The sequence below is a fragment of the Rhinolophus sinicus genome, linkage group LG14, assembly GCF_036562045.2.
Source record: "Rhinolophus sinicus isolate RSC01 linkage group LG14, ASM3656204v1, whole genome shotgun sequence".
Taxonomy (NCBI): domain Eukaryota; kingdom Metazoa; phylum Chordata; class Mammalia; order Chiroptera; family Rhinolophidae; genus Rhinolophus; species Rhinolophus sinicus.
This window is the reverse complement of record NC_133763.1, coordinates 41971234-41997681: the sequence shown is the minus strand read 5'-3', so window position 1 is coordinate 41997681 and position 26448 is coordinate 41971234. Positions and strand designations below refer to the sequence as shown.

Sequence of the window (26448 nt, the reverse complement as noted above, 5' to 3'; positions counted from 1 at the left end):
ATGTGCATGGGCGGGTGCTGGTCAAGCCCCAGCCCCTGCACAGCCATGGCAGTCTGGCAGGTCAGGCCCAGAGAAGGCGACCCGGAGTACTGGCCCTTGTGGAGATGGAACAGATGTGAGCTGAGCCCAGGTCGGGCCCCTCCCTTGAGATCACTGAGTGCAAGCCCTTCCCAGGGATGGCCCCTTCCTACAGCCCTTCCCAGCTTGGCCAACCGTCCTCTTTAGCCTGATTTGCCTATGAGCTCACCCTGAATCATAGTCCAAGGTCCAGGCTTCTGGTGAAGGGCTCTCCTGATGTCCCTGAGGGTCTTTTCTCCAGGGCTGTCTGGGCAAATGGGGCTGGGCGAATCTGGACCCCTGGGACCACCTACGTCCCTGGATGAGGGGTGGGATGCAGAAAGCCCAACCTTGAGTCCTCCTGAAATCCTCTCTCCCCTCACCCCCATTGCAGTCCACAGTGCCTCCCACCTGCTCTGCCGAGGTGGGAGTCTCCATCCCACTGCCCTCCCATCGCCCAGGCCCGTCGTCCTCCCAAATCACTACAGTAGGTGCTCCTCGGTCCCCCGGGTCAACCCCACTCCCTCTACAACCTATTCTCCCCTCCACAGCAGGAGGATGTGTCTAAAACACAAGTCAGATCCTGCCATTTCTTACCTTAGAACCCCCAGTATCTTCCAATCCATTGCATTTGGAATAAAATCCTGGCCCTGTGGTCAGCAGAGCCTATGTGCCATGGCCGCTGCCCATCCCTGCCACCTCTCCCTCCTCCCCCCCTCATTCCATTCCAATCTCCCTGGCTTCCTTCCCAGCGGTAGGACCTTTGTCTCGCTGCTCCCCTGCTGGTGACATTTCACACACTGGCTCCTTCCCATCCTCCATCGGTCCAAACAGCCCCTCCTCAAATCCAAAGTATCTCCCCAATCACATCACCCTCTTGGTTTCCTTCCTGTCACTTATCAGGGCTTCGATTACCTTTATCTTCACATTTGTGTTTTTCTACCTGTAGGATGTAAGCTTCACGTGCAGACACATCATCTCTCTTGCTGACTCCTCTGCCTGGCTCGCAGAAACAACTTGCAGCCATATGCCAGGACCGGGGGCAGCAGCGGCACAGATGGGATCTGCTTCTGTGCCTGCCCAGCAGCCCCGGGGCCAAGTGTCAGCCCCTGGCCGTGACCACCACCACTCAGGCCCCAGCCTCTGCTCTGACACAGAGGCTGTGCCTCGCCCATGCGGTGCAGCAGGACAAGCTCTGGCTGGACCCTGCGCTGGCATCTGGTTCCATGAACCTGAGGTGCTCCTAACTGGCCCTAGCTGCCCATCCCTGGAGGCCTTTCAGCCACAAGCAGGTCTTTTTCTACAAATACCAGAGCTCTGCCCTGCCCTGCCTCCCTCGCTGCCCTTCATGGAAGCAGGGCTTTCTTTCCCCAGCACTGACCAGGGCCTGCTCTGGAGCTTCCAAGGGGCCCAGGCCTGCTTCCTGGGCCAGGCCAGGGTCGCCTGGATGGGCGCCTTGGCCCCTTCAGCCCCAAACCTGTGCAGCTGGGTCTGCCCCTCCACCCCAATCCTTAGCCACCTCTCTCTCTGCCCTGAGAACCAGCAAGTGTCAGGGCCGTTCCCAAGAGGCAGGAGACTAGCCACATCCTCGTCATACTTTTGTGTAAAACCGTTCAGTGACTCCACTCACCGCCAGATGATGGAGACACGCATATCCCTTGCTTGTCACCTGCCACCACCTCCCCACTACACACACACACACACACACACACACACACACACACACGCACACACACTTCACGCTCTGGGGCCATACCCAGTTTCTCACCGTGTGATTTCACCCATCCATCCAGCAGGACTGCTGCTCCCTCCACCTGGGCTTCCCTCTGCACGCTATCTCTTGGCGGGACACCTGTGTGATTTTTGCCACGCTGGCCCCTGCATTCCCTCCGGTGGGAAGTCTTTTCTGAGCTGAGTATGATCCTTTGTGCCTGGAACGCCACAGTACACGTATTTGCTTACAAGTGCTTCTCTCCTCTAGACTGTGGCAAAAACAACTACCCTGGGTCCTCAGGGATCTGAGTCTGATGGGGACATGCCCCTCAATGTAACACGTGCAGCAATGGAGGGACACGTGTACACGTTGTCTAGGAGCCAAGGGCCAGAGAACCCACCAGGCCTGGGCAGTGGGAAGGCTCCCAGAGGATGCAGGGCTTCCATGTAGACAGGCAGGCATCTTAGGTGTTTCCCATGGGCAAGGAAGGGACAGAGAGAACAGCAGGTACCCAGGTACTGAGGCATGACTCTCCTCGGAATCATAAGATGGAGTATAAAGTACAAGGGGCAGGAAGCTGAGGGAGATAAGGCAAGACTCAGAGGCAGGAGCCGCAAATTCATGAAATTCCTGGTTCATTCAATAGGAAATACGGCGCCGTTCGTGACATTGAGATATAAGAGTGAATAGAAGTCTCTCGTCTATCCATGAGTTCATGTGCCACTGCTGACCAATTTATCAAGGCGATGGTTCAGGGGCGAAATGATGCCAAAAGTAGCCCAAGTCCCAATTAGCAAGGAATGTAATATGGGAGCTTTTTAAGGAATTCTTTCTAAATCCTTTGAAATCCAATGTCTGGAACTCCTCGGTTTTCTAGAGTTAATAAGAATTTAATAAATTATAAATATCTTCAAAGTTTTAATAAACATGTGCATCAGTGATGGGTTTTACACAGGTGTGAATGATCAGATTTCCAGTTCCGGAAGATCCCCTGCCATAAGGAGGAGGGAGGACCAATGAGAACAAGACTGGAGGCAGGCAGGTTGGGAGACTGCCGCAGGGTCACAGGCAGACAATTGGCAAAGGTCTGAGCTCAGGCCAGAGCAGGGGGGAGAGGAAGGTGGATCTGTAGGGACTGACTGAGGACGTGGGACTCAGGATGGGTGATGGGCTGGGCATGGGGGCTGAGGAAGGGCCTGGGGAAGGTCCCAGTCCCCTGCTTGGACACTTGGCTTGGTGTTGGTGCCTTCACTGAGCTGGGAACGTGGGAGAAGAGGCTGGGTTGTTTGGAAGGAGATACTGAACTCAGGCTGAGTTCCAAGGTGTCCCCTAACATTTAACACAGTGCCTGGCAGACAGAAAGCCCTCAATATACAGCTGTGGAGTAGATGGATGAATGAATGAATGAATGAATGAATGAATGAATGAATGAATGAATGAGGTCCAACAGCCTTCAGAGGCTCACAGTTCAAGGAGATGCCCTCTGAGTCCCCACCTCCTTCCCTTCCCACCTGAGCCCCGGCTCCTGCTGCCCCAGCTAGGATGACTTTGTCAAAGCATGACACCTGAAGCTTCCTTTGTGCAGAAGCATCAGTTATGGCCCCCAAATCCCCAGGGGTAGGTGGCTTGGCCTCTCCATCCCGCCTAATGCCCCTCTGCCCTGGAGTGGTTCCACGCCAGCAGGTGTCCACCATGTCTGGCACTGAAGAAGCCCCAGGCTGCAAAGGGTTCCTGTCTGAGGAGACCCACTCCCAGGGGCACTGCAAAGGGCAAGATGCTGACAATGCAAGGGGTATGCCCAAAGCTTTCATGTGCCCCTGGGAAGATGTGCCCCAACACCAGCCCTCCGTGAGAGTGCCCGCTGTGCTCGCACTGACGGAGGAGAGGCCTGTGGCAAGGAGGGGGCCTGGCCTGAGCTGGGCAGGGGCACGGTCTTGGCTGGACACTTGGGCCAGGATTGGGGGAGAAATGCAGCTACAGCCTTGAGGAAGTTGGGGCTGGGACTGGGGGAGAAAACGAAGGGACAGACTGTCCTGTCCTGATAGGGGCTGAAGGACCAAGAGCAGAGACCCAGACAACAGAACCACCCGGGAGGTGAGAAGGGCTGGTTCCCATGAGGCTGCGGCCAGGGGCTGGCCCAGCAGGCACCTACCCCTGGGCCCCTCAGCAGCTGCCCAATGGACTCACAAGTGGGAAAGGCCTGTGGCCAGACTCCAACCCCTAGCATCAAGGCCATCCAGGGCAGAGTTGGCTGGGGTAGGGGCCGGGGAGGAGGCTGCAGTCTCCTGGGATGGCCCCAGAGAAGCCAATGATGGGGGTGGGCACAGGGCTGTGCTCTCAGACCACAGGACACTCCTCACACCCACCAGGGCCCTGACCCTGTGCCAACGAGGCCACCATCACGCTGGCATCTCCTTCCTGCCTGGCTCCCTTGGTTTCTGATTTTACATCCTGCCTCCCTTGTTAGAATGTGAACTCCCAGAGGACAGGCAGCCTGGCCCACCTTGGGTGCCAAGGAAGGTTCTTACATAAAATGAAGCACAGGGGCTGGGTAGGTTCATGAAGAGGAACAGAGACAGGCCTCAGTTTCCCATCTTTGCCCAAGCCAGGCAGACATCCGCCAGGGGTTCAGAGAGCATAGGGTAGGTTGGGGAAGGAAAGAGAGAGGAAGAACTAGAATTGAGGGTTGGGGGGCTCCCTGCCAGCTGGGAGGGGACAGAATAAAGGACAGAATGAGGTGGGCCCTACCCAGAAAGGAATCTCAGCCCTCCACGTAATGCCCATGGCGGTCCCAGTGCCCGGTCCCCACCTGCTCTTACAAGATCCATGTCCTGCCCCCAGACAACAGCTGGGCACACACAGTCATACACTCCCATGTGCAGCATGTGTAATATGTGCACACATGGGCACACAGACCAGCCCACAGCTTCCCCAAAGCGAGGGGTCCACCTCCAGCTGCGCGTCCCCTGACCACAGAAGCCAGACTCCCCTGGGACATGGGTACCCTCTCCTTCTCATCCCAGTCCTGCTGCCTGAGGCTGACCTGGGGTCTCAGAAGAGGTACCCAAAAGGCAGAGGAAAGGGGGCCACACCCTAACACCAGAGGCAAGCAGAGGAGGGAGCTGGGAAGCAGGGGTCTGGCTAAGCTTGGGACACCTGTTGGCACATGCTCTGCCACAGGTGCAGGCTTCGGTGTTGTTAGGTGGTGGCCTAGGAGGCCTCCCCACCCATCAGAGTCCAAAGAGCACAGGTGTGGCCGTCTGGCGTCATCACCATAAGGCCCTCCTGCTCACCCAGGACCCGCCTGATCACAAGGCCTCTGCCTGTGGCCACTAGCAGAGAAGCCACTGCCCTCTCACCACCAGCTCCCGGTCACCAACCCACACACCAGACCCCTTGGGAAGACCAGCCACCAGGCCTCACAGGACTCCAGGTAAGTCCTGGCCCTCAGAATGTCAGCGCCCAGCTAGCAGCAGGGGACCCCCAAGGGGGTGGGAGCAGCTCAGTGGCTTCCCCGGCCAGGGTCTCCAGCCCACCCTGAGCTGTAGCCAGGAGGAGCAGCCCCAAGAAGGGCTTGGGACTCAGCTGTGGGCTAGCTGGCCGGGGAGCTGGGCACGGAGCCAGGGCTCCAGAAGCGTCTCTGGGCTTTGTCCCAGTGGCCGTGATGTAGACACTGCGAGCCCCTGTTCTGAGTCCCTATTTAGGGGTGAGTGGGGGAAACTAGACTGCTACAGCACCTACACCCCTGGCAAGACAGGCCAAAGCAGCAAAAGCTGCAGCAGGAACCATCCTGCCATAGGAGGGAGTGGGGAGCGGTGCTGACTGAGGCAGAGCTCATGTTCTCTTCTGTAACTAAAAACAGGAAGTACTACAGCTGGGGGGGGGTTTACTGGAGGGGCTGGGGCACGGAGGAACAGGCTTCTAGCATCCCTCACCCTGGGAGAGGAAAGGGGTCCTCCCAGACAAGGAAAACACAGGCCTAGCACCTCCTCCACCATCCCTGAATTGTTTACTAGCAACTCATTTGCTCATCACTGTGTCGTCTTATCAGGTCCTTGGCTGTTTTCATAACAGTCCTAATAAATATGGGTGTGGGTTGCTCTCTGACACTTTGCCCAGGATATTACAGATTTTCTGTATGATGCAGGAATACCATGGAAATGAATGGCCATCCACAAAACTGACACCTACCCATGACGCACACACACCTCATTCAAATAACACATACCCTTGACCCACAGACTCAACTAACCCCCACCCCGCCCCACACGAACACACGCACCTCATTTGCCTCCATCTCATTTCAATATCTATGTCTTCCAGACTCCTCTGTGCCAGGAAGGCACTGAGAAAACAGCTGTGGCAAAAGTCTGTCCTTAGGAGCTCACAGCCCAGTGACAGAGGCACATATATAAACAATTGAAGCATGGAGTTGGCAGCCAGACAGGGCTGGTCTGTTCTCTGTTAAACACTCACTGTGACCTCAGGCCTGTTGCCCTCTTTGAGCCTCAGTGTCCTCATCTGGTATATGGGATAATAACAGTATCACCTGGCGAGGAGGTTTTGATGGTAAAGTCTGTAGAACAGTACTGGGCACACAGCGCCAAGGAAGTACAAGAAGATGGAAGTGAAGATTCAATGACATGTGCATCAGGGGCTTGGCACCAGGCTCACAGCCCAAACCAGGGTGGCTGTCGTTGTTAGAGAGGAACTGACAAGGTTTGGTGTGGCATTAGGAGGGCACTCTGGTCAGGATGGAGTGGGACAATCAAGGAGGGCTTCACTGAGGAGGTGATGCTTGAGTTGGAATTTAGGGTTGGTTGGGAAGGGCTCTGAGCAGAGGTTTCAGAGTATGGAAAGGCAAAGAAAGAGACAGGAGACTTAGTAAGACATTTAGGGGAGTGCAGATCACTGATAAATCCTATATAGCCCCATCATAAACATGCATGCACTTGTGTGCACTCACACACTCCTCCTGAATGGGTCCCCAGCTTAGGCGCCAACATTAGCCTCCTCCCAATATGCAGAATTGAAACAGGCTTGGACAGCGGTTTGCCTTGGCAGGAAAGGCTGCTGAATCTAATGCCTTTACTACTGACAGAAGCTGGGTGCAGCCCATCCGGCTGGCATCTTTTCCTGTCCACACAGCTCTCCTGAGCTCAAGGAAATGACCAAATAATGGGAGGCCAGGAGTCTGCCTTGGGGCTTCACAGTCCCAGCCAAGACGGACGGCTCCTCAGTGGAAAGCATGGCTGGGGATGGTTCCGGAAAGGCACCTAGAGCCAGAGCTTTGGTTCTTGTCCTGGAAGCCCCAGGGGAGAGCTTGGTCCCAGTCTCAGGCTGGGTTAGGGACAAGCTGCAATAGCAACATGGTACCCCGCTCTGCCCTGGAATTCCTCTCCCAGCCCTGACCGTCCCTTTGGCTTCTAGGGATTCCTCTCGGCAGTGTCACCATGTCCCGGCCCAGCAGCAGAGCCATTTACAGTAAGCTCTCTCTCTGGCCCCCTCTCTCTTCCCTCCCCCTGGGCTTCCTGAACCCCAGCTCTCTGGTCTCTCCCTCCCGATGCTGACCATGCCCTGCAGTTGCCAATGTCTCACCTGGTTCTCTGCCTCCCCTGCCTTTGCATTGTACCCCCGCAGTGCACCGGAAGGAGTACTCACACAGCCTCACCTCAGAGCCCACCCACCTACAGCACAGGGTGGAGGTAAGTAATCTGGGGCCCCAGACAGCCCTGATTCAACCCAAGATTTTCCATGTGCCCAGCACCCTGCCGAAAAGCAGACATCCCAGGCAAGGCCCTGCCAGGGAAGCCAAAAGCCTGACCCAGCTAAATCAGATGGGCTTGGGTCCAACAAGCCGAGCTGAGTATCTGCTAAGTGCCAAGAAGTACTTAGCACTTCTTGGGTAGCTGGGCATCGGCAGGGAGGGCGGGCTAGAGGTGGACGTCCTATCCCCAGGCAGGGACAAGTAGTAGAGCGATGGGTCCGCAGGCAACTGCACCCCCCCCATTCCCACCTATGTCCTGACCCAGCCCCTGCACCCTAGTCCCCAGGGTACTGCTCTTTGCCAAGGATCTGGCAGGGCAGGAGGAGGGAGGAGAGGGGAGTTGTCTGGGCATGAGCACCCAAGGCTGGCATGAGCTGCTTGGAAGCTAGAATGGGGCTCTGGCCCTACCTAGGAGGAGGACACTGGCACTGTGACATCTAGCTGCCTGCAGGGCTGTCAACAGAATGGCGGTGAAAGCACAGAGTGGAGGGTGTGGCAGGGAGAGGGTACAGCTGACCAGGCTGGGGCATCCGGGTAGACACTGTCCCGGGCAGCAGCAGACGTAGGGCTGTCATGGAGAAGAAGCCAGAAGGGACCTGGGCTGATAGTCTGGAGGTTCCACAGGGCAGCAGAGATAGGGGTCCCCGAGCCAGTGGGTTGGGGCCAGGGGTATTGGGCTTCGTGGCGGGGGTAGAGTTTGGGAACTGGCTTCATTTAGGCCCAGCCGGCGAGAGAGCAAGAAGAGGCATGTCCAGGGTGCCTGGGCATTTCCTCATGATGTCAGGGGCCCCTGAATATGGCAGCTGCTCCTGGAGAGGAGCTATACGGAAAGCAGGGTGGTGGGATTGAGGCAGGAGGCAGACAGTTCCCCCAACGAGGGCGTGGAGGGGACAGGGAGGGGTAGGACTGTGACTTGTGAAGTTGGATGGGAGAAGGGAGGGGTCGCCTCGAGAAAGGACAATAACAGCAAAAACCTGTTGGGATGAGCAGACTGGCCGTGGGCAAAGGCCTCAGTGGAGCTAAGATCACTATGGACCTCACCGGGCAAGAATCAGGGAGAAGGGGGGGCTTGGTCTTCTTCCTGAAACAGTGGGAGGTGATAGATGAGCAGATGTAGGAAAGGCATTCTGGGTAGGCTGGCCAGCATGAGCAATGGCATGGAGTCAGGAATTCTAGGTCAGTGAGCAGAAGGACCAAGCTGGGATGGTAGATTCCCGAAGGGGGCAAAGGAAGCCAGGGACAAAATTTGAGGGTGCTCTATCCCATCCAGAGGAGTTCAGACTTTACCTGGTGGTGGTTGAAGCCACTACCCAGCCCCCTCAGCTGGCCTGGACAGTTAAAGGCCAGGTCCTTCCTCCAGAGTCCTAGACACAGCCCATCAGACCCCAAGTTGGGGGCCCTATCCTCGCTCGACTGCTTCTGGCCCTTACACTGGCCCTTGAAGGCTACTTTACTGGGATTGCTTGGGACTCCCCCACAGGAGGCTGGGGCCATGTGTTCTTCTGCTGCTGCCTTCCCCCCACCCTGCCCACCACCACCTGTGATCCCCCTCGCCAAACCTGCTCCCTTTCCTGGGCTTCCTCTTCTCTCCTCAGCACCTGATGACATGTAAGCTGGGCACTCAGAGAGTCCGGGAGCCCAAGGACGCCATGCAGAAGCTACAGGAAATGGATGCTCAGGGCCGGGTATGGAGCCAGGACTTGCTCCTGCAGGTCAAAGATGGCTGGCTCCAGCTACTGGACATCGAGACCAAGGTCAGCGCTCCCACCGTGCCCCGCAATGGGTCATAGCTAACCCAGGCTGTGGAAAAGCCAGCACCAGGCATGCACTCCACCCCTCCACGCCCCAAACAGCAGCCACCCCTCCCCATATACAAAACACACCCAGGCCTAGGAAGAGACAGGGAACAGAGGTCCAGGGGTCAGGGGTGATGACACCCAGCCCCAGGTCACTGGAGGGCTGGGCAACCCAGGTCAGAAGCTCCCAGGAGCTACCCTGGCTCTCGGTGACCTCACAGCCGACCTCTCCACCTGGCCCAGGAGGAGCTGGACTCTTACCGCCTGGACAGTATCCAGGCCATGGACGTGGCGCTTAACTCCTGCTCCTACAACTCCGTCCTGTCCATCACCGTGCAGGAGTCGGGCCTGCCAGGCAACAGCACTATGCTTTTCCAGTGCCAAGAAGTGGGGGTGAGTAGCCATGGGTGGGATTGAGGATAGAGTGGGTCTGAGGCCCAACAACAATCACTCTCTCCCTGCACCCCCCCAAACACACACATACAACCTGCCTAATTGCTGCTTCCTCCAGGCAGAGCGACTGAGGACCAGCCTGCAGAAGGCCCTGGAGGAGGAACTGGAGCAGAGGTAGGCAGCCTCTGCCCCAGCCCAGCTGCAGGACCTCGGAGCTCAGGCCCAGGTGGGCCAGACACTGGCCTGACATCTGGGGGAGCCCAGGAGCCTGTGGCCCAATGACCCTGGGCCTGGAGCTGGGGAGGGGCCAGGCTGGGATCAAGGCATAGATGGGCATGAGGAAGGCGCCAGGGCTGGGCCCAGGGAACATTAGAGGTTATCCCCAGAGCCTGACATGGGGCTTGAAAGGGCCCAGAGGTAGACAGATGAGGCAGGAAGGAGTCAGGGAAGGGTCCAGGTGGAGATCCAGAGAAGTGTGGGGAGAGCCTCTGTCCCAAGAACCCTGTCAAAGCTGTGTCCCCAACATGTGCTCAGCCGATCCCGATTTGGAGCCCTTCACCAAGGCCAGGACAGATGGAGGAGTCCTCCTCTGGAAAGACCTAAGGAGCAGGCACCCCCCTCGGTGCAGGGTCCCCCTCCAGAACAGCCCCGCTGGATGGCACCAGAGCGCAGTAAGTTTGGGGCATGGGGACAGGTAAAAAGAAAAGGTTTAGATCAAAGATCAAAGAGGCCATGTTCCCCTTATATTGCAGATGTACCACCTTCCCCGAGGAACCTGTCACGTCACTCCAGTACCCGAGAACCAAGTGCCTTCCATCCACCTCCTCCAAGGCGGCCCCCATCTCCTGAGGATCCAGTCAGGGATGAGGTAACTGCAGAATGTCCGGGCTTTTGCTGAGGCTTTCTGAGCCTGGTGGAAGGGAGGACACCAACCCTCCCCCTCCCTCCAGGAGACCAGGTCCCAGGATGGCCAAGACAGGCCCTGGGCTGAAGACAGTCAGGGAGGCTTGGGCAGGGCCAGTTTGGGGAGTTCCAGGGTGAGCCTAACTGCCCACTCAGAGCCACAAACTGTTTGTGGTCCAGGAGATGCTGAACCATGTCCTAAGGGACATTGGGTTATTCGTGGGACAGCTGAAGGAAGCCAAGGCAAACACCCATCGTAAGAAGAAGAAACTGGGGAAGAAAAAGGACAAGGGTCAGAGAGGTGAGTGCTGAGGAACAGGGGAGAAGGGCAGGGGGGCCTCGGGATAGTCTGTGACCCACCGCCTTCTCCCCTTCCCCCCCCATAGGGGTGACCCAGGCGCAGTACATCGATTGCTTCCAGAAGATCAAGTGTAGCTTCAACCTTCTGGTATGTGGCTCCCCACAAGTTCCCAAGCCCTCCTGTCCCCAGCAATCCCCCACCCCCACTCTGGTCTCATAGATATCCCAAGTTTCTCTAGCTTCTCCCCCCTGGAAATTTCCCTGCCCTCTCTTCGGACATTTGGAGAGTGCCAGGCTCCCAACCAAGCCCCAGAACAATTACAGGCCCTGGGGTTCTCTGGTGATGGTGGGGTGGGATGAAGGATGATGATGCCATCGCCCTGTGTCCCCAGGGGAAGTTGTCCATGCACCTGCAGGAGACGAGTGCCCCTCAGTATGTGCACCTCATCTTCGAAAAGCTGGACTACGTGAGTTGGGGGAGAACAGGGTGGTGAAGAGGTACAGGCTGAAGTGTAGACAGAGCAGAGGGCAGGGGGCAGGCAGGGGGCAGAAGGGGGGGTCTGCCTCTCGCTCACCCCCAACACACCCTCCTCTACCCCAAGGCACCATCCCTACTGTGTACAACACCCCTGGGCAGACTAGGGGGGCTGGGGTCGGAGCCAAGGACACCAGGGCTCTGAGGGTGCCGGGAAGGAGCAGCAGGCCTGAGGCCACGTGGCATCGCAGAAGTGGGCATTGCAGAAGTGGACACAGCCATGGACTCCAGGCCCTTTCCCACTCCAGTCGGGCTCTGTGGGATCCTAGGCTTCCTGACACCTTCCATCCCTCCTCTAGATCCTGTCCCAGTGCCCTTACCAGGGCCTAGCGGCCCAAGTGATCTCACCCCTCCTCACCCCCAAAGCCATCGACCTGCTGCAGTCCTCTCTAAGCCCTCCCGAGGGTAACCTCTGGAAGGAGCTGGGTGTGGCCTGGACCACCAGTCGGTGAGTGAACATCAGGCCTGAACTGGATTGGGGGCACAGGGCAGGACACTGGATGTGGCCGGCTGTACATTGTGACCAACCAGAATATCTCAAAACAAATTGTGGGACTCTACATGGAGTTCCCAACTTTTTATTAGGCTAAGTGCGAATAATTTCTTTGTAAAATCACCACTTGCCATCACCCACCACTGAAGGAAAGGCATTCTCTCAGAAAAGGAGAAGGAGAAAGAGAAGGAAGAGGAGGAGGAGGAGGAGGAGGAGGAGGAGGAGGAGGAGGAGGAGGAGGAAGAAGAGGAGGAGGAGGAGGAGGAGGAGGAGGAGGAGGAGGAGGAGGAGGAGGAGGAGGAAGAGGAGGAGGAGGAGGAGGAAGAGGAGGAGGAGGAGGAGGAGGAGGAGGAGGAGGAGGAGGAGGAAGAGGAGGAGGAAGAGGAGGAGGAGGAGGAGGAGGAAGAGGAGGAGGAGGAGGAGGAAGAGGAGGAGAATTCACGAGAAAGTAGAGTTGGCAACCTTCTATCAAAATATTTTCTCATCGTTGTCAAGGACAAAGTTTTCACAATCTAGCCCAGAATTTAAGAATTACTGACGTAAAATATGCTAGAAGTCTAACACCAGTAAGACCTGGCGACCAACTAGCCGAGGAGCTAAGAGAAAGAGAGATTGCATGTCTGTGTAACCTTGAAACGGGCCATTGGACGACAAAGCCAAACCGATGAGAGCCATGGGGAGTGGGGGTTGCAACCAGCTTGGATGCGCTGAGCTGAGGTGTCAGTGGAACATTCCACAGAGACAGGCTGGCCCAGCCCTGAGGTGAGATGTCCCGTGGTGAGCCCCAGAACTCACCGGAACGAGCAAGATCTGCTCTAGCCTATGAGAGAAGAAGGGAAACTTCTATGCGTAGGTGGAGAAAGGAAAAAAGTTTTAAGGAGGCAAAGAGAAATTCCTAAGAGTTAAAAAGAAGAAACAAAAAAGCAGAGGCATAAAAAAACCAAGAGAGAAGAGGGTTTCAGAAAAAGAAGTCCACCAGGAAATAAGCCAGTTGTTCTAGTGCGTTGTTTGTCCAGAGAGCAGTTCTTTTCAATTCAGCCCCATTAAAGGATTTGTTGTCCAACTCATCTGAAGACATAAATTATAATTCAATGTAAACTATCTCTTTAATTGTGGTAGGAAATTTACCATTTTAACATTTTTAAGAGGATAATTCAATGGCATTAAGTACATTAATAAGGTTGGGCAACCATTACCACTATCCATTTCCAGAACTTTTTCATCATTCCAAACAGAAACTCTGTACCCGTACATCATTTAACAAAACTCTGTGCCAATTCCTCCCTCTCCCCAGTCCTTAGTGATTTCTACGCTACTATCTGTCTGTTTATTATTTTAAATACAGAATTAGGTCAGAGGTGCCCTAAAATGTTTTCTAATTTCTTAAAACAACAAAAAATTAGTGCGTAAATGGATGAAAAGACAAGAATACAGAAAATAGACTAAAGAGATGTAAAAACATGCAGAAAAGTTGAATTTCAGGCAAATTATACTTAGGTGACTTGATTTTAGGCAAATTGGCCCAAAGCTGTAAATAACACCAAATGCTATAGTCCAGAAAGACAGAGACCATCCAAGGCCATTGGATTTGGCAATCAGGAGATTATCAAGACTTTAGAAGAACTGGTTTCAATAGAGTAATGGCAGAGGTAAAAATCCAGTTGCAAGAAATAATGAAAGAACCAGAAGACAGAGAACATAGGCAGGGGATATAGACACTTTCTCAAAAATTTGGTAAAGAGAAGGTAATGGAATGACTGCTTAAAAGAAGTAGAAACAGGATCAAGGGAAGATGAGTATGTTTTTTTAGGGGAAAAGAGAAGGAATCAGTTAAAAAGCGTCAGAAGAGGGAATAATATATTTGTTCCCACTGAATAAATATTTATTAATTGCCGCCTACGTGCCCTCCACTGTCCTCGGGATAACAAGGTCTCAAGGAGCTCAATATTGTCAGAAACACAGACACATAAGAGTCATGCGCAGTCCAGTGTGAGCGGAGCAATAATCCAGGGTGTCTAAAGTTCAGCGACAGAGCAAAGAAGGAAACACTCACCTTTGTCCTCACCACTTTAATATGAAGCCCCAATCAGTGCAATAAAGTATCCAGCGTGTTCTTATGGAGTTGACATATCTGCACTTCAGGGACACAGGTGAGGCTGGCCACGGATACCCGCACTGTGGGGTCTGTTCATGCCTAACTCTTTGCTCCTTGGGGGGTGTTCAGGGGCCTTCCATCTGTGCACATGGGCCATGCCCTCCATTACCCACAGGACCGTGAGGCTAGGCTCTGCCATCTCCTCCCTCCCCGTACCCCACAGCTTGGCACAGAGTGGACTCAGCTTTGTTCTCTTCCCAGGGACGACTGGACAGGCAATGAGCCTCCGCCCTACCAACCCACGTTCTATGATGGTTGGCAGCCCCCAGAACCTTCCAACCAGGTAAGGGGAGCTCAGTACAGAATCCTACTCCTAGCCCTGGCTTCTGGCTAGTTTCTGCCTTCTCGGTCCAGTCCATGGTCACATGGCAACTGAGTAGCAGGTGGGTTCATGCAGGTACCCATATCTGGGTGGGGGGCAGGCAGGGGATGGGACATGAGGCAGCTGTGTGCGAGTGGGTCTGTGGTCTGATACCAGTTTCCTACCTCCATGCTGGTTGACTCGCAGCTCTCACTCGCTTCCTTCTGCCCCCACAGGCACCCTCAGGATACCAGGACTCTACTCCCCTCCAGTAAGCCCTGGGCTTAGTCGGGACTGAATGGTTGTGGGGAGGGAGGAGTGGGGCTGGTGCTGTGGATCTGTGGGTGCCACGTCTCAGAGACACTCTGGGCTCTCTTTTAGCCCGACACATATGTGTACAAGCACATCCCTCCCCTGCCTTGGGTGGAAAGCAGGTCTTTTCCTTCCCAAGCTCCAATCCCTTCTTCTCGCGATGCTACACACACGCCTCTAATTCCCTGAGCTCAGGTATGAAGTGCTCAGAGGAGAGCTCAGGTGTAGGAAAGGCCACTGTTGGAAGAGTCTTCAGAAATCAGCTACATTTCAGACCCTCCTGCCTGCAGAAACCCCTACCTCAAGCCCCACCTAACACTGACCTGCCATTAAACTCCGTGGAAACACGAAATTCACCTCCAGACTCTAGGCAGGAGATATATGAGGCTTTGGGGCTGAGACAGGGACTCAATCTTGGAGGCCCGTTTTCCAGCCATCCTAACTCTGTTTCTGCCGGGTGGTGGGGGGGAAGTTCTAGATCAGGCAGCACCTCACACTTGGCTCAAGAGGAGACACACAACCATGGCCCTCCTGCTGGGGACCCCAACCTCGTGCCCCTCAGCCCCAGACCTGTCAAGCCAGCCCTGATGAGAATGCAAGTTCTGTATGAGTTTGAAGCCAGGAACCCACAGGAACTGACGGTGATGCAGGGAGAGGTGCTGGAGGTGAGGCATGGGTTCGAGCCTAGAAAAAGAGGTTGTGGATGGTGGGAGTTATAGGCAGCCTGGGGTGGGTGGTGTGGGTGGGTATGTGGCTACTGGGGTGGCTGGTCTAGAGAGAGAAAAGGAACGTGGGAAGGGAGAAAGCCTTGTGGGAGAGGAGGAGGCTGGCTGCACAGAGGCTCCTGTGACTAAGTTAGTGGCTCTTGGCAGGTTCTGGACCAGAGCAAGCGGTGGTGGCTGGTGAAGAATGAGACAGGACAAAGCGGCTACATTCCCAGCAACATCCTGGAGCCCCTACAGTCGCGGTCCCCCGGGAACCAGCAAGAGTCACCCCCTCGGGTACTATGCAGCCTAGACTAACCAGAAACTCTAAGGCCTGGGTCGCGGGGAGTGGGGGGAGGCTTCAATGACAAGTGGAGGAGGTGGTCCTGGCTTGATTTCATCAGTATTATCACATGCTTACTGTGTGCCAAGTTTATCATGGGGCCAGAGCAGAGGACAAGGCTGGTCCCTGCCAGGCAAGCAAAGCATGGTGTGAGACAAGTGATGTGATGGCAGCCGAGAAGGGTCCCACATCATGGGGGCTGTGGGTGGCTCTGAGATGAGATGGCCTCTGACTTCCAGTTCCCTCAATTCCAGACTCCAATGCTTCGACTTAGCTCCAGGCCTGAGGAGGTTACAGCCTGGCTGCAAGCAGAGAAATTCTCCACTTTGTGAGTGCCTAGAACCTCTGCAAAGGGTTCAGACAATAATCCAGGAGCCCCAGAGCCCCAGAACGTACAGCCTCACCTGCACAACAGACCCATAGGTGCTGCCCTGTCACAGTGCTGCCGCCGCTGAGTTAAAGAGAGCAGAAGAGATGTGTTCATGCCTCCATTAGAGCACTAAGTGGGGAGCCCCTGCCATGGGGAAGGCAGCAGGATCAGGGGAACTCAGGAAGAACGTTGGCTGCCAGCCACCCCTCCCCACCACAAGAGTCTCTTCCAGGGCACTTCTCCCTTCAAACCCATGAGTTCTGAAATTGGATTAAGCCAAAATGTGTATCTTCCTCCTTCACCTCCAGATACCCTATTCCATGAATTCTCCTGTGACCCCAGCCTCCAGGCCCAAACAGCCCCTTTTCCGCCCAATTACTCAGGCCCAGGTCCTTCTGCCCCACCACTGACAGCTTCTCTGTTTTTGTTCCCAGCACTGTGAAGACCCTCGGGTCCATGATGGGAACCCAGCTGCTTCATATGAAACCCAGGGAGCTACAGATGTTGTGTCCACAGGAGGCCCCACGGGTCCTGGCACGGCTAGAGGCAGTCAGAAGGACGCTGGGGGTGAGGACGCCCTGTGTTCCTGAACCCCATTGGAAATGTGGGGTGCTCCCTGGGTGATAGAGGGTGTGCCGGGTAGATAAGCCAGCAGGCCCAACCCTGGGGTGGAACTGAGTGTGGTAGGTACTGGGCACAAGCTATTCCCCTAGGGGCTTGATTTCATGTCCTCAGGCATGCCGGGAGGCTCCAAGCTAAGTACTGACATGAGCTCTGGGTGGAAGGAGGGGTCCTCCCCTAGCACCAGCCTCATCTCAATCCTTTGCTGTCCTCAGATGAGCCTGTAGGCACGAATTCAGATACCTCCAAGACCAATGCCTTCTCACCAGCAAGATAGAGGATCTGATACTCTTTAGAGTCCCGAGAACTCCTCTTTCATGTCCCCAGTTTGCAGCAAGCGTCACACCCAGCTCACACAGCAAAGAGGACGAGGAAGCCCAGAGATTGGAGCAAGTAGTGCCCCCTCTTGCTGTGTTGGGATCCCTCCCCAGTTACCACCTATTTATTGTCTCTCTCCTGAGCCTGAGCACATATGCTTACGTTTGTCAGGACTCTGTTTAGTCCCTTCCCTCCCCAATAAAAGCATCTTTAAGCTGTCATGTGCCTCTCTTGAGCTCCTTCTGGGCCAAAGGCAGGGAAGAAGGAAGAGCTGGGACACTGGGCATGAAACAGAAGCAGCTCTACATCCATCACTGGACCAGAATGAATGTGAGTGCGAGTTCCCACTGCAACCTGGAGCGGAGTGTCAGAATTTAAGAATTATGGCCCAAGCTCGGCTTACTCTCTTTCTAAACAAACTCCCAAATAAGGTTATGCTCACCATCTTTATCCTTCTGTGTCCATTTCTCCCAGTATATTCCAAGGCACCCAGCAGAGTGGAGGGCCAACATCTCCCAGGAGCAAAGAGTATTGGGGCTGACAGTGGTAGGTTTTGATCACCACACTGGCTGGTGAGCTAGAGAAACACGAATAAGCACGTCTGTTGCTCCAGGCTCTATACTTGGCAACTTCCTCTTTTAATACAACTTTTGTCCCCTTCTGTTGGGTAAGCCAACCTTGAGCTTCCTCCCTGGCTTGTCTCTAGTGGCAGAGCACAGGAAACACTGGACGGGAAGTCCAAAATCCACCAACTGGCTGTGTGAACTCTGGCAAGGCATTTCATTCTCTGGGCTCCTATTTTCTCAAAGGTTAAGTGAAGAGTTTGGACCATCTGTGGCTTCTAGGATTTAGCATCCATAGCCTTCTTCAATCTCGTAACTGTCATAGGTTCCCTAATCAGAGGCGCTGCCCTGGATGCCCAGGGGGTGGGGAACTCAGCTCATGCCACGCCTCCAGGGCCCAGCAGGGCAACTCAGCCAAGTCCACACCTCTCTCCTCTTGAAGCCCATGCCGAGCCTTCAGGCTCATGCACCCAGGCGAGCATCGCTCTCCTGACGGAAGCAGGGTTTCAAGATTGAGGCAGATTCATGAGGTACACAGGTAGCGGGACAGTCCACAGTTTAACTGCAAGGGAATGTGTGGCAGGCAGGTGAGGATCAAAGGAAGTCAGTTGAGAGAGGGCGAGAGCTTTGCAAGCCATCAGGTTCCTAGGTGGGAACAGCTAACCTTATGGGGTACTTACCGTGCTACTATGCAACCCCATGTTGGGGATCATATTATTGCCCGCATTTTGTAGCTGCAGAAACTGAAGCACAGAGAGGTTAAGTGACTTACCATGGGTACTCGCTCTTGAAAAGGCAATTCGCTTATCCGGCCTTGTTTATCTCCTATAAGATGGGCATAAAACCTACTTCACAAAGTGGCGAAGCTTAATTATTAATTGGACTAAATGAGCTAACATATGAAATACCCAGGCTCTTGCCTGGCATATCATAGGTGTTCAGTAAATGTTAGTCTTATACTTCCAGTGAATTGGTGACTGGACTTTGGTCATCTTGGGAGGAGAGATCCAGCCATTGTTAATCTGTCCATGTGCATTTGCATTGTTTTCCTTTTTTCCTTTTAGTGAAATGTCCTTTGAAAAAGTCCCACCCTTGCTTCAGCCAGACTAATGGGGAAATGTGATTTCCTACACCCAGGCTGGTTGGTGGGGGTACTCAGGGTCCTAAGTGGCCATGCTGTGGAGTCCCTGGACCAGAAACCTTCTGAGTAGCTCTGGACTCCTACCCACCCACTCTCAATGCACACACCAGGGGTGGCAATTCCCTGTTGGTCAGAGTCACGGTCTAATTTTCGGTGCTTGCCCCCCTGTCCCCCACCCCCACCCCACTAGCTAAATATTTACCCCCCTTTTGCTGCGACAACATTCGGATATATCCAAATGAATATTTTCATCCGCTGACTGCAGAGTTCAAGTTTATCCCACAACTCAAAAAGCTTTTCCCTCTACTGCGGAGTTCGAGTATATCCCCAAGCACTTGAATCCAGTGCCAGAACTCTGTGAGTGCTACTATCAACACATAAGAACAGGAAACTCATGTTTATGTTTGTCACCTGTCCACCCTCGCAGCGTGCATTTTGTGCTCTGGTGCCAGGTGGCTGGTGTAGTTATTTTGCATTTTTATGACAGATTGGAGTTTCTTTATCATTACATTAGTTTTCTCTGCTGCTTATTAGGTAAGTTTTTATTTTATGTGTATTTCATAGCATACTGAAGTAATAATACATCCCATTACCAAAAGATATACAAGGTCTGACAATTAAGTTTGCAAACTTGCAATGATGTTGCTAAGCCTTTGTTGATCTGAGAGGGATTATTCATTATGAATTTGTACCAACTGGACAAACACTTAACCAAGTTTACTATTTGGAAGTGCTGAAAAGGCTGAGTGAAAAAGTTAGATGACCTGAATTTTTCGCCAACAATTCATGGCTCTTGCATCACAGCAATACACCAGCTCACATGGCACTGTCTGTGAGGGAGTTTTTAGCCAGTAAACAAATAATTGTATTGGAACACCCTCCCTACTCACCTGATCTGGCCCCCAATGACTTCTTTCTTTACCCAAAGATAAAGTAAATATTGAAAGGAAGACATTTTGATGACATTCAGGATATCAAGGGGTAATACGACAACAGCTCTGATGGCCATTCCAGACAAAGAGTTCCAACATTGCTTTGAAGGGTGGACTAGGCGCTGGCGTCGGTGCATAGCTTCCCAAGGGGAGTACTTTGAGGTGACCATAGTGATATTCAGCAATGAAGTATGTAGCACTTTTCCTAGCGTGAGTTCGTGAACTTAATGGTCCAACCTGTATATACAGTTCAGTAGCAGTAGTAACGAAGTATTTCGTATCCAAATTATTTTTTCCTCTAAGTTCAGAAATGAGTGGAATGAAGAGAAAAAGAAAACTTGATGATGAAGCAATAGAAAGGGGCTTGCAAGAAGATAGCGAACGTAACTCTGAAGACAACAATGACAAGGAAGACGAAGCAGAGGAGACCACTGACGATGTAACAGCAGCTGAGCCATCTCCATCTACAAGCAGAGCATCACATTCCTGACATCTTGGCATAAGGTTTAGAAACATGCAAGATAATTCTTTTTTCTTTTTCTTTTTTAAGTAATTGCTGTTTTGGGGGGTTTTTTTTTTATTTTATTGGGAAATATTGGGGAACAGTGTGTTTCTCCAGGGCTCATCAGCTCCAAGTCGTTGTCCTTCAATCTAGTTGTGGAGGGCGCAGCTCAGCTCCAAGTCCAGTCGCCGTTTTCAATCTTTAGTTGCAGGGGGTGCAGCCCACCATCCCATGTGGGAATTGAACCGGCAACGTTGTTGTTGAGAGCTCGCGCTCTAACCAACTAAGCCATCCAGCCACCCCATGAAAGATAATTCTTTACCTGAATTAGATTCTATTCTAGACTTTACCGGAAAATACAGTGTTCTTGGTTTCGACAATTTAGAACCATATGGGTGTTTTACTAAGTTTTTTTCCTTTGTCTGTTTTTGTTTGTTACCTATGAAACAAACAGATATGCTGAAAGCATTCTATCTCAGATTGAAAAACTCTCGCCTAGGTCTAGGTATAACAAGTGGCAAGATGTTAATGACCAAATTATTAAGGCATTTGTAGCTGTTGAAATTGGGATGGGTTGGTGCACAAGGCAGCATTAGAGTCACACTGTCAGGATACATGTTGGTTGACTCAAACTCCTGGTTTTAACACTATTTTTAAAAGGGATAAATATCAACTAATTAGTCCTTCCTTCATTTTTCCAACAATGATGATGAATCTTCAAAGACTGATCGACTTTCAAAAATCAAGCCCATAATAGATTTAGTGAAGGATACATATATTTCCGCCTATAAATAGCAATAAGGAATTGTGTGTGGATGAACCCATATTGAAATTCAAGGGATGTCTATTTTTTAATCAATATCTTCCCAGTAAACCAAGTACAAAGTGGGGCATAAAGGTGTGGTCACTCTGTGATTCACGAGCAGGATTTCTGTTGTGGTTTGATGTATATACAGGCAAACACTCATCTCAAGATAGTCAAGCTGGGTTGGGAGCAAGGGTGATGTCCAGCTTGCTAAATGGATTTGAAGGCAAGGGACAGGTAGTTTATACAGACAATTTTTATTCAAGTGTAGAACTTTTTGAGAGTCTAAGATTGAAATAAATTGGAGCATGTGGTACAGTGTGTGCCAATAGGAGAGGACTACCTTCAGATATAAGGATTTGCAAGCTGAAGCATGGGGACGTCCCGGTGATACGGGAAAATCATGATCGATCAGTGCTCACAGGGAGAGTTAAAATGATCTCCACTGTTGGGAATGGTGGTGTCAGGGAAGTGCATGTAAAATAAAAAAAGGGTATGAGAAATGTGTCAAAGCCAAATATTCAAATTCTGCACAATTCATTTATGGGTGGAGTTGATTCTTTTGATCAACTCTGTGCCACTTGTCCTTTCGATAGGAAGTCTAAGAAGTGGTATCAAGCCATATGGCATTTTCTCATTGAAGTGGCTCTAGTAAATGGCTGCATATGTTACAACATTCAAAACCCTAACAATAAACTGAGCCAGTGGAAATTCAGGGGAAAAGTTATAGAGGGCTTATTAGATGGATTTTTCAAGAAAAGATGGAAATAAGAGGGGTTGTAGGATGTCTGCATCAAAAGAAATTAGGCTGACAAAGCGCTATTCTCCTAGGCAATTTGAGGACAAGGAAAAGCTGCCTGATTGCTGTGTGTGCAGCACTATGTCCTCACAATGTGCAAAAAAAGGGAAAGGTGTTTGCAAACGAAAACAAACCACGTATTATTGTGCTATGTGCCCTGGAAATCCAGCAATGTGTGTTGTTCCTTGTTTTGAGAATTATCACTCAAAAGAAAAATATAAACAATCCTGTCAGTGTTCCAGGAAGGAAGTTTAGGAAGACAGATGTACATTTTTCTATATTTTTGTGTTTTTCAAGAATGAATAATAGGAAATTTTTATACTTTAATCATTCATTTTAATAAAATGTACCACCTTAACTGTATTTACTAAAAAATACAGATACTGTAATTATTGTAAAATTGTTATTCAGTGTGAAACTGTTTTAAGGACTTTTCTCCATTTACAAGATTTTTTAATGTTTTCCCTGTGGCTTGCACTGTCAACAACAAAGATGTTTTGTATGCCATATTGTGTAAGATTTGTAATAAATTTTTTATGACATCAATACCATTAAATTCTAATTTATCTATACTTAAATCTAATTGATGCCATTTAATTTGTTTTGAGTATTTTTTGCTAAAATTCAACATAATGGTAAATGTATTACCATATATAACAAAGGTTTAAAATAAGAATAATGTCACTTATATACAAAGCAGCTCAAAATGTTATTATTAAATGCATAAAATAGTCCAAATATCAACTTTTTATTTTTTGTGGATTTTTGACACATTTTGAAAAAAATACTTCAAATCAATTAACGCAGTGAAAGGATTTACAACACTAGTCTGACACTACAGGAATAATCAGAGCCCTCACTGCCTGGGCTGTGGGCGCTCTTCCCGCCCTGACTGGCACTATTAACGGACCAGAGTCCCAACCCCAGGTCCCCCATCTCGCGCGCAGAGTCCCTCCTCGCTCTAGCCTCGGGATTGCAGGCCCCGAACCCCAGTGACTGCAGAAGTCACGCCGCGCGCAGTCCTGTGGTTACGCGAAGCGAGGGAACAGGGATGGGAGGGGGCGGAGTCAGGACACGTTGGCCCCGCCCACTTGCGTTGGCTATAAATTTCCAGACGTTCCGGCGTCTTCCTCCAGTCCTCGAAGGCACGGAAGCGGTGTCACCATGTCGTCGTGCAAGTCGGGTGTGGTTTTGGGTTACTGGGATATTCGCGGGGTGAGTGAGTTCTCAACGGCCAGGCCGCTGGGTCAGAAAGACTGACGCGGAAGCGGCCGGGGGCTCAGGGTCAGCGGGCTCCCAGAGAAAGGGCTTTCCTCCGAGCCAAGCCTCCCTCGCTGCGCGACCAGCCGCCGCCGAGTTCCCCGGCCGCGGAGGCCGACCCCTGCCCGCTCCCTGGGATCCCGGGCCCCCGCAGACAGGGACTGAGGACAGCCAGCCGCTGGTGCCGGTCTCGGGGGTTTAACGACCTACTCGGCAGGGTGCTTGGTCTCGGGAGCCCCTGGCGGGGGACGTTAGCGGGCTGGGGGTGGGGGCCGGTGGGAGCTGCGCAAGCGCTGACTTGGAACTCTTGCCTCCAGCTGGCGCACGCGATCCGCCTGCTCCTGGAGTTCACCGATACAGCCTACCAGGAGAAACGGTACACGTGCGGGGAAGGTAAGACCGCTCTGGGTTGCCAGTGCGCCGCCGCGCTCAGTCAAGCTGGCCCCACAACGGTCCCTGTCTCTTGTGTCCCAAGGATGGCATCACCCCAAAGTGGAGGGGGACTAGTGTCCCAGTCACCCGGGAGCCCTCCGCTGTGTCCTGTGTTGGGAGGGAGACATCCTTTATCTGGCTGGAGCTGGGATTCTCCCTGTGCCATAACCCAACTCCGTCTTAACACTTAACCAAATAGGCCCCAGAGATTAAATGGTTAAACTTTGGGGCCTGGGAATGTAAGGTATTGGGACTAGGTTATTTCGTTAGATCTTTCCACCGTCCTCAGGTGGGATTAAGGAGGTTGGGTCCCACTTCATTCTGTCTCTTACAGCTCCTGAGTATGATAAAAGCCAATGGCTGGATGTGAAATTCAAGCTAGACCTGGACTTTCCTAACGTAGGTGGCTTTAGGAGAAGGGCAGAAGGGAAGGCTGCCAACAAGTGTATCCTTGCTTCTTTCTCTCTCGTCTAGGGGGATCTAGAATAGGGTTCTTAACCTGGATAGAATTCGTAGCATTCAGGGATCCTTGAACTTGAATGCAGAAAAATCCCATTTTCATTTCCACTAACTAAAGTTAACAGTTCCTTCTATTGTGAATATAGGCAATAAGTGACACTGGTTATTAGCCGTGTCTGTGACTTTGTCTAATTTCTAGTAGAATTTGGGTATTTTCATATCACATGTTGCAGATATTTTAAATAAATATTCATCAGACTTTGAAATTGTGAGTTATTTAATTCATTAATAAGCTCATATTCCTCTATTACAGTTTTGTTTCTTAATGTTTTCATAACTCACATAAATATATGTAATTTGCTTTATGCATTTGAAAAGCTTATTCTGAGAAAGGGTCCGTGGCCTGCACATGCACACAGATTAAGAACCCCTGTCTAGATTCAGGTGGGGACCCAATTGCTACCTTCAACTAATTTTCTTCTTCCTCCTAACACAGCATCGTCTCTCTACTGTTCACTTCCCTGCAAGTCTCACCTTCCCCAGGAGTGAGAAGCAGGAAAGCCAGAGAGTCGGGTTGTTCATTTGACCTGTCCTTTCCCTTCCAGCTGCCCTACCTCGTGGACGGTAAGAACAAGATCACCCAGAGCAATGCCATCTTGCGCTACATCGCTCGCAAGCACAACATGTGTGAGTGGGATCGGGTTGGTGAGGGAGACCAGCTGGCTGCGCGGCTGGGAGTGGATGATGCCAAAGGTGAGTGCTTGTCATTTGGTCTGCAGGCGGTGAGACTGAAGAAGAAAAGATTCGAGTGGACATCCTGGAGAACCAAATAATGGATTTCCGCACGCAGCTGACACGGATTTGCTACAACTCTGACTATGTGAGCTTCCTTAGCAGCCAGGCATCGAGGGAAGGGAGCAGATAGGAACCTACGGGTCAATTCTCCATTCTGCTCCCGCTACCTTCCCGCCAACCCAGTCAGTCAGAGTCGGAAACAGAGCCCTTTGTTTTTGGGGGAGTTGTCTGTCGTATAAATCTGGTGTTGGCTCCTCTTCCTCTCCAAACCCTTTCGTTCCATCCTGCCGCCCTGAAGGCAGTGAGAAGAAGACGCCTGGAGAAGGGGCCACTAAGTGTCCTCACTGGCATGTGCCCTGATTAGCTATGAAGATGATGACAGCTATTCTCACTCTTTTTCCCTCTCCCAGGAGAAGTTGAAGCCTCAGTACTTGGAACAGCTACCTGTACAACTGAAACAGTTCTCCTTGTTCCTAGGGAAATGCTCATGGTTTGCAGGGGAAAAGGTAGGAGGAAAGGAAGGAGAGGGGATACCTTTCTGTCTATTCAGATGCTCATGAACTCCCTAGAGCTGACCGTCTTATTGTCCCTCTAGCTCACCTTTGTGGATTTCCTCAGCTATGATGTCTTAGATCAGAACCGTATGTTTGAGCCCAAGTGCCTGGAGGAATTTCCAAATCTGAAGAATTTCATGTGCCGTTTTGAGGTGAGGTTCCCTGCACCTTTCTCTTATAAAAACACTCAGGCTCCCCTGGGCCCCAAGGGACCCCACTGTGGTTAACACCAACTTTTGCCTAAAGGGATCAATAGTTAGACACCTCCAAACCTTTAAGTCTTGGGAAGGGCCTGGCTCCTATACCCTGAAGGTACTATCTACAAGAAATGGGGAGGGGGAGGGGAAAGCAGGCAGCATGTGAATGTTGCTGTTTTGACATAGGTCTGTTGGACTCCCTTAGAGTGTCATGTTTGGTGTGCTTTTCCTTCAGGCTTTGGAGAAAATAGCTTCCTACATGCAGTCTGACCGCTTCTTCAAAATGCCAATCAACAACAAGATGGCCCAGTGGGGCCAAAAGAAATTGTGCTGAATAGGAGGCCGACTTGCGCGGCCAGTACTATTCCATCCTACCCGTAGGGGGCCTGTATTCTCTCTTTGCTCTTTTCTCTTCAATAAATAGCACTTAGGCGACTGGTGTCCAGCTGGATTTCTCTTGGGAGTAAAGGCTGGAGGAGAATAAGGGTATGTGGAGAATTACCAAGATGTGAATTCAGTCCCTGCAACATTGACACCCCCCCACCTCCCAACCGCTTTCAGTGGCTAGCAGGCCTTGCTCAAGCCTTGAGATTAAGAACTAGAAATAAAGGTGAGATTGCACAGTTGTAGAGAACAGGTGCGTTACATGGGACTGGAGCCCCTATGAAGACCTGGTAAAGACATCAAATAATACTGTGGTTCTGTGTACTTAACTGGAGTTCAGAAACAGACTCTCATCTATGGGAATTTAGTGTGATAAAAATGGTCTTTCAAACTGGCGGGCTAACCAATAAATAGGTTTGGGACAATTACCTACCAATTAAAAGTAATAGAATGCTACCTCGAAGTACTCACTACAATTAATTATTCTGGAATTTAAGGCCAAATGTTAAACACAAAGCTGGAGAAGTATTAATTAAAATATAA

General features: G+C 51.8%; 2 protein-coding genes across 3 annotated transcripts; both read left to right on the top strand.

Annotated features, from left to right (window-relative positions):
* Positions 1–5072: 5072 nt before the first annotated feature.
* Positions 5073–17295, top strand: EPS8L3 (EPS8 signaling adaptor L3). 2 transcript variants are annotated; one of them, XM_074318808.1, is made up of 19 exons: positions 5073–5204; positions 7202–7255; positions 7412–7476; positions 9134–9292; positions 9578–9727; positions 9846–9901; positions 10262–10398; positions 10480–10595; positions 10811–10931; positions 11017–11078; positions 11323–11397; positions 11765–11913; positions 14315–14396; positions 14651–14685; positions 15199–15391; positions 15599–15727; positions 16028–16101; positions 16578–16710; positions 16980–17295. In XM_074318808.1, the coding sequence occupies exons 2-19, from the start codon at positions 7225–7227 to the stop codon at positions 16989–16991; spliced, it is 1779 nt and encodes a 592-aa protein (XP_074174909.1). In that variant the 5' UTR covers positions 5073–5204; positions 7202–7224; the 3' UTR covers positions 16992–17295. The 2 variants fall into 2 exon arrangements, with proteins under 2 accessions (XP_074174909.1, XP_074174908.1); XM_074318807.1 differs by lacking the exon at positions 16980–17295 and having other exon boundaries at positions 16578–16963.
* Positions 17296–22914: 5619 nt separating this feature from the next.
* On the top strand, positions 22915–25956 carry GSTM3 (glutathione S-transferase mu 3). Its single transcript, XM_019730564.2, has 8 exons — positions 22915–23039; positions 23402–23477; positions 23851–23915; positions 24581–24662; positions 24755–24855; positions 25181–25276; positions 25366–25476; positions 25757–25956. Exons 1-8 carry the CDS (start codon positions 22989–22991, stop codon positions 25853–25855), a joined length of 681 nt encoding a protein of 226 aa, XP_019586123.1. The 5' UTR covers positions 22915–22988; the 3' UTR covers positions 25856–25956.
* Positions 25957–26448: the final 492 nt, after the last annotated feature.

Coding starts and splice junctions, on each gene's coding strand:
- EPS8L3 (XM_074318807.1), top strand. CDS start 7,225: ATGTCCCGGCCCAGCAGCAGAGCCATTTACA. Junction 10,399..10,479: donor CTGGATGGCACCAGAGCGCA/GTAAGTTTGGGG, acceptor CTTATATTGCAG/ATGTACCACCTTCCCCGAGG. Junction 16,102..16,577: donor GCAGAGAAATTCTCCACTTT/GTGAGTGCCTAG, acceptor TTTTGTTCCCAG/CACTGTGAAGACCCTCGGGT.
- GSTM3 (XM_019730564.2), top strand. CDS start 22,989: ATGTCGTCGTGCAAGTCGGGTGTGGTTTTGGGTTACTGGGATATTCGC. Junction 24,663..24,754: donor CGCTCGCAAGCACAACATGT/GTGAGTGGGATC, acceptor TTTGGTCTGCAG/GCGGTGAGACTGAAGAAGAA. Junction 25,277..25,365: donor CATGGTTTGCAGGGGAAAAG/GTAGGAGGAAAG, acceptor TTGTCCCTCTAG/CTCACCTTTGTGGATTTCCT.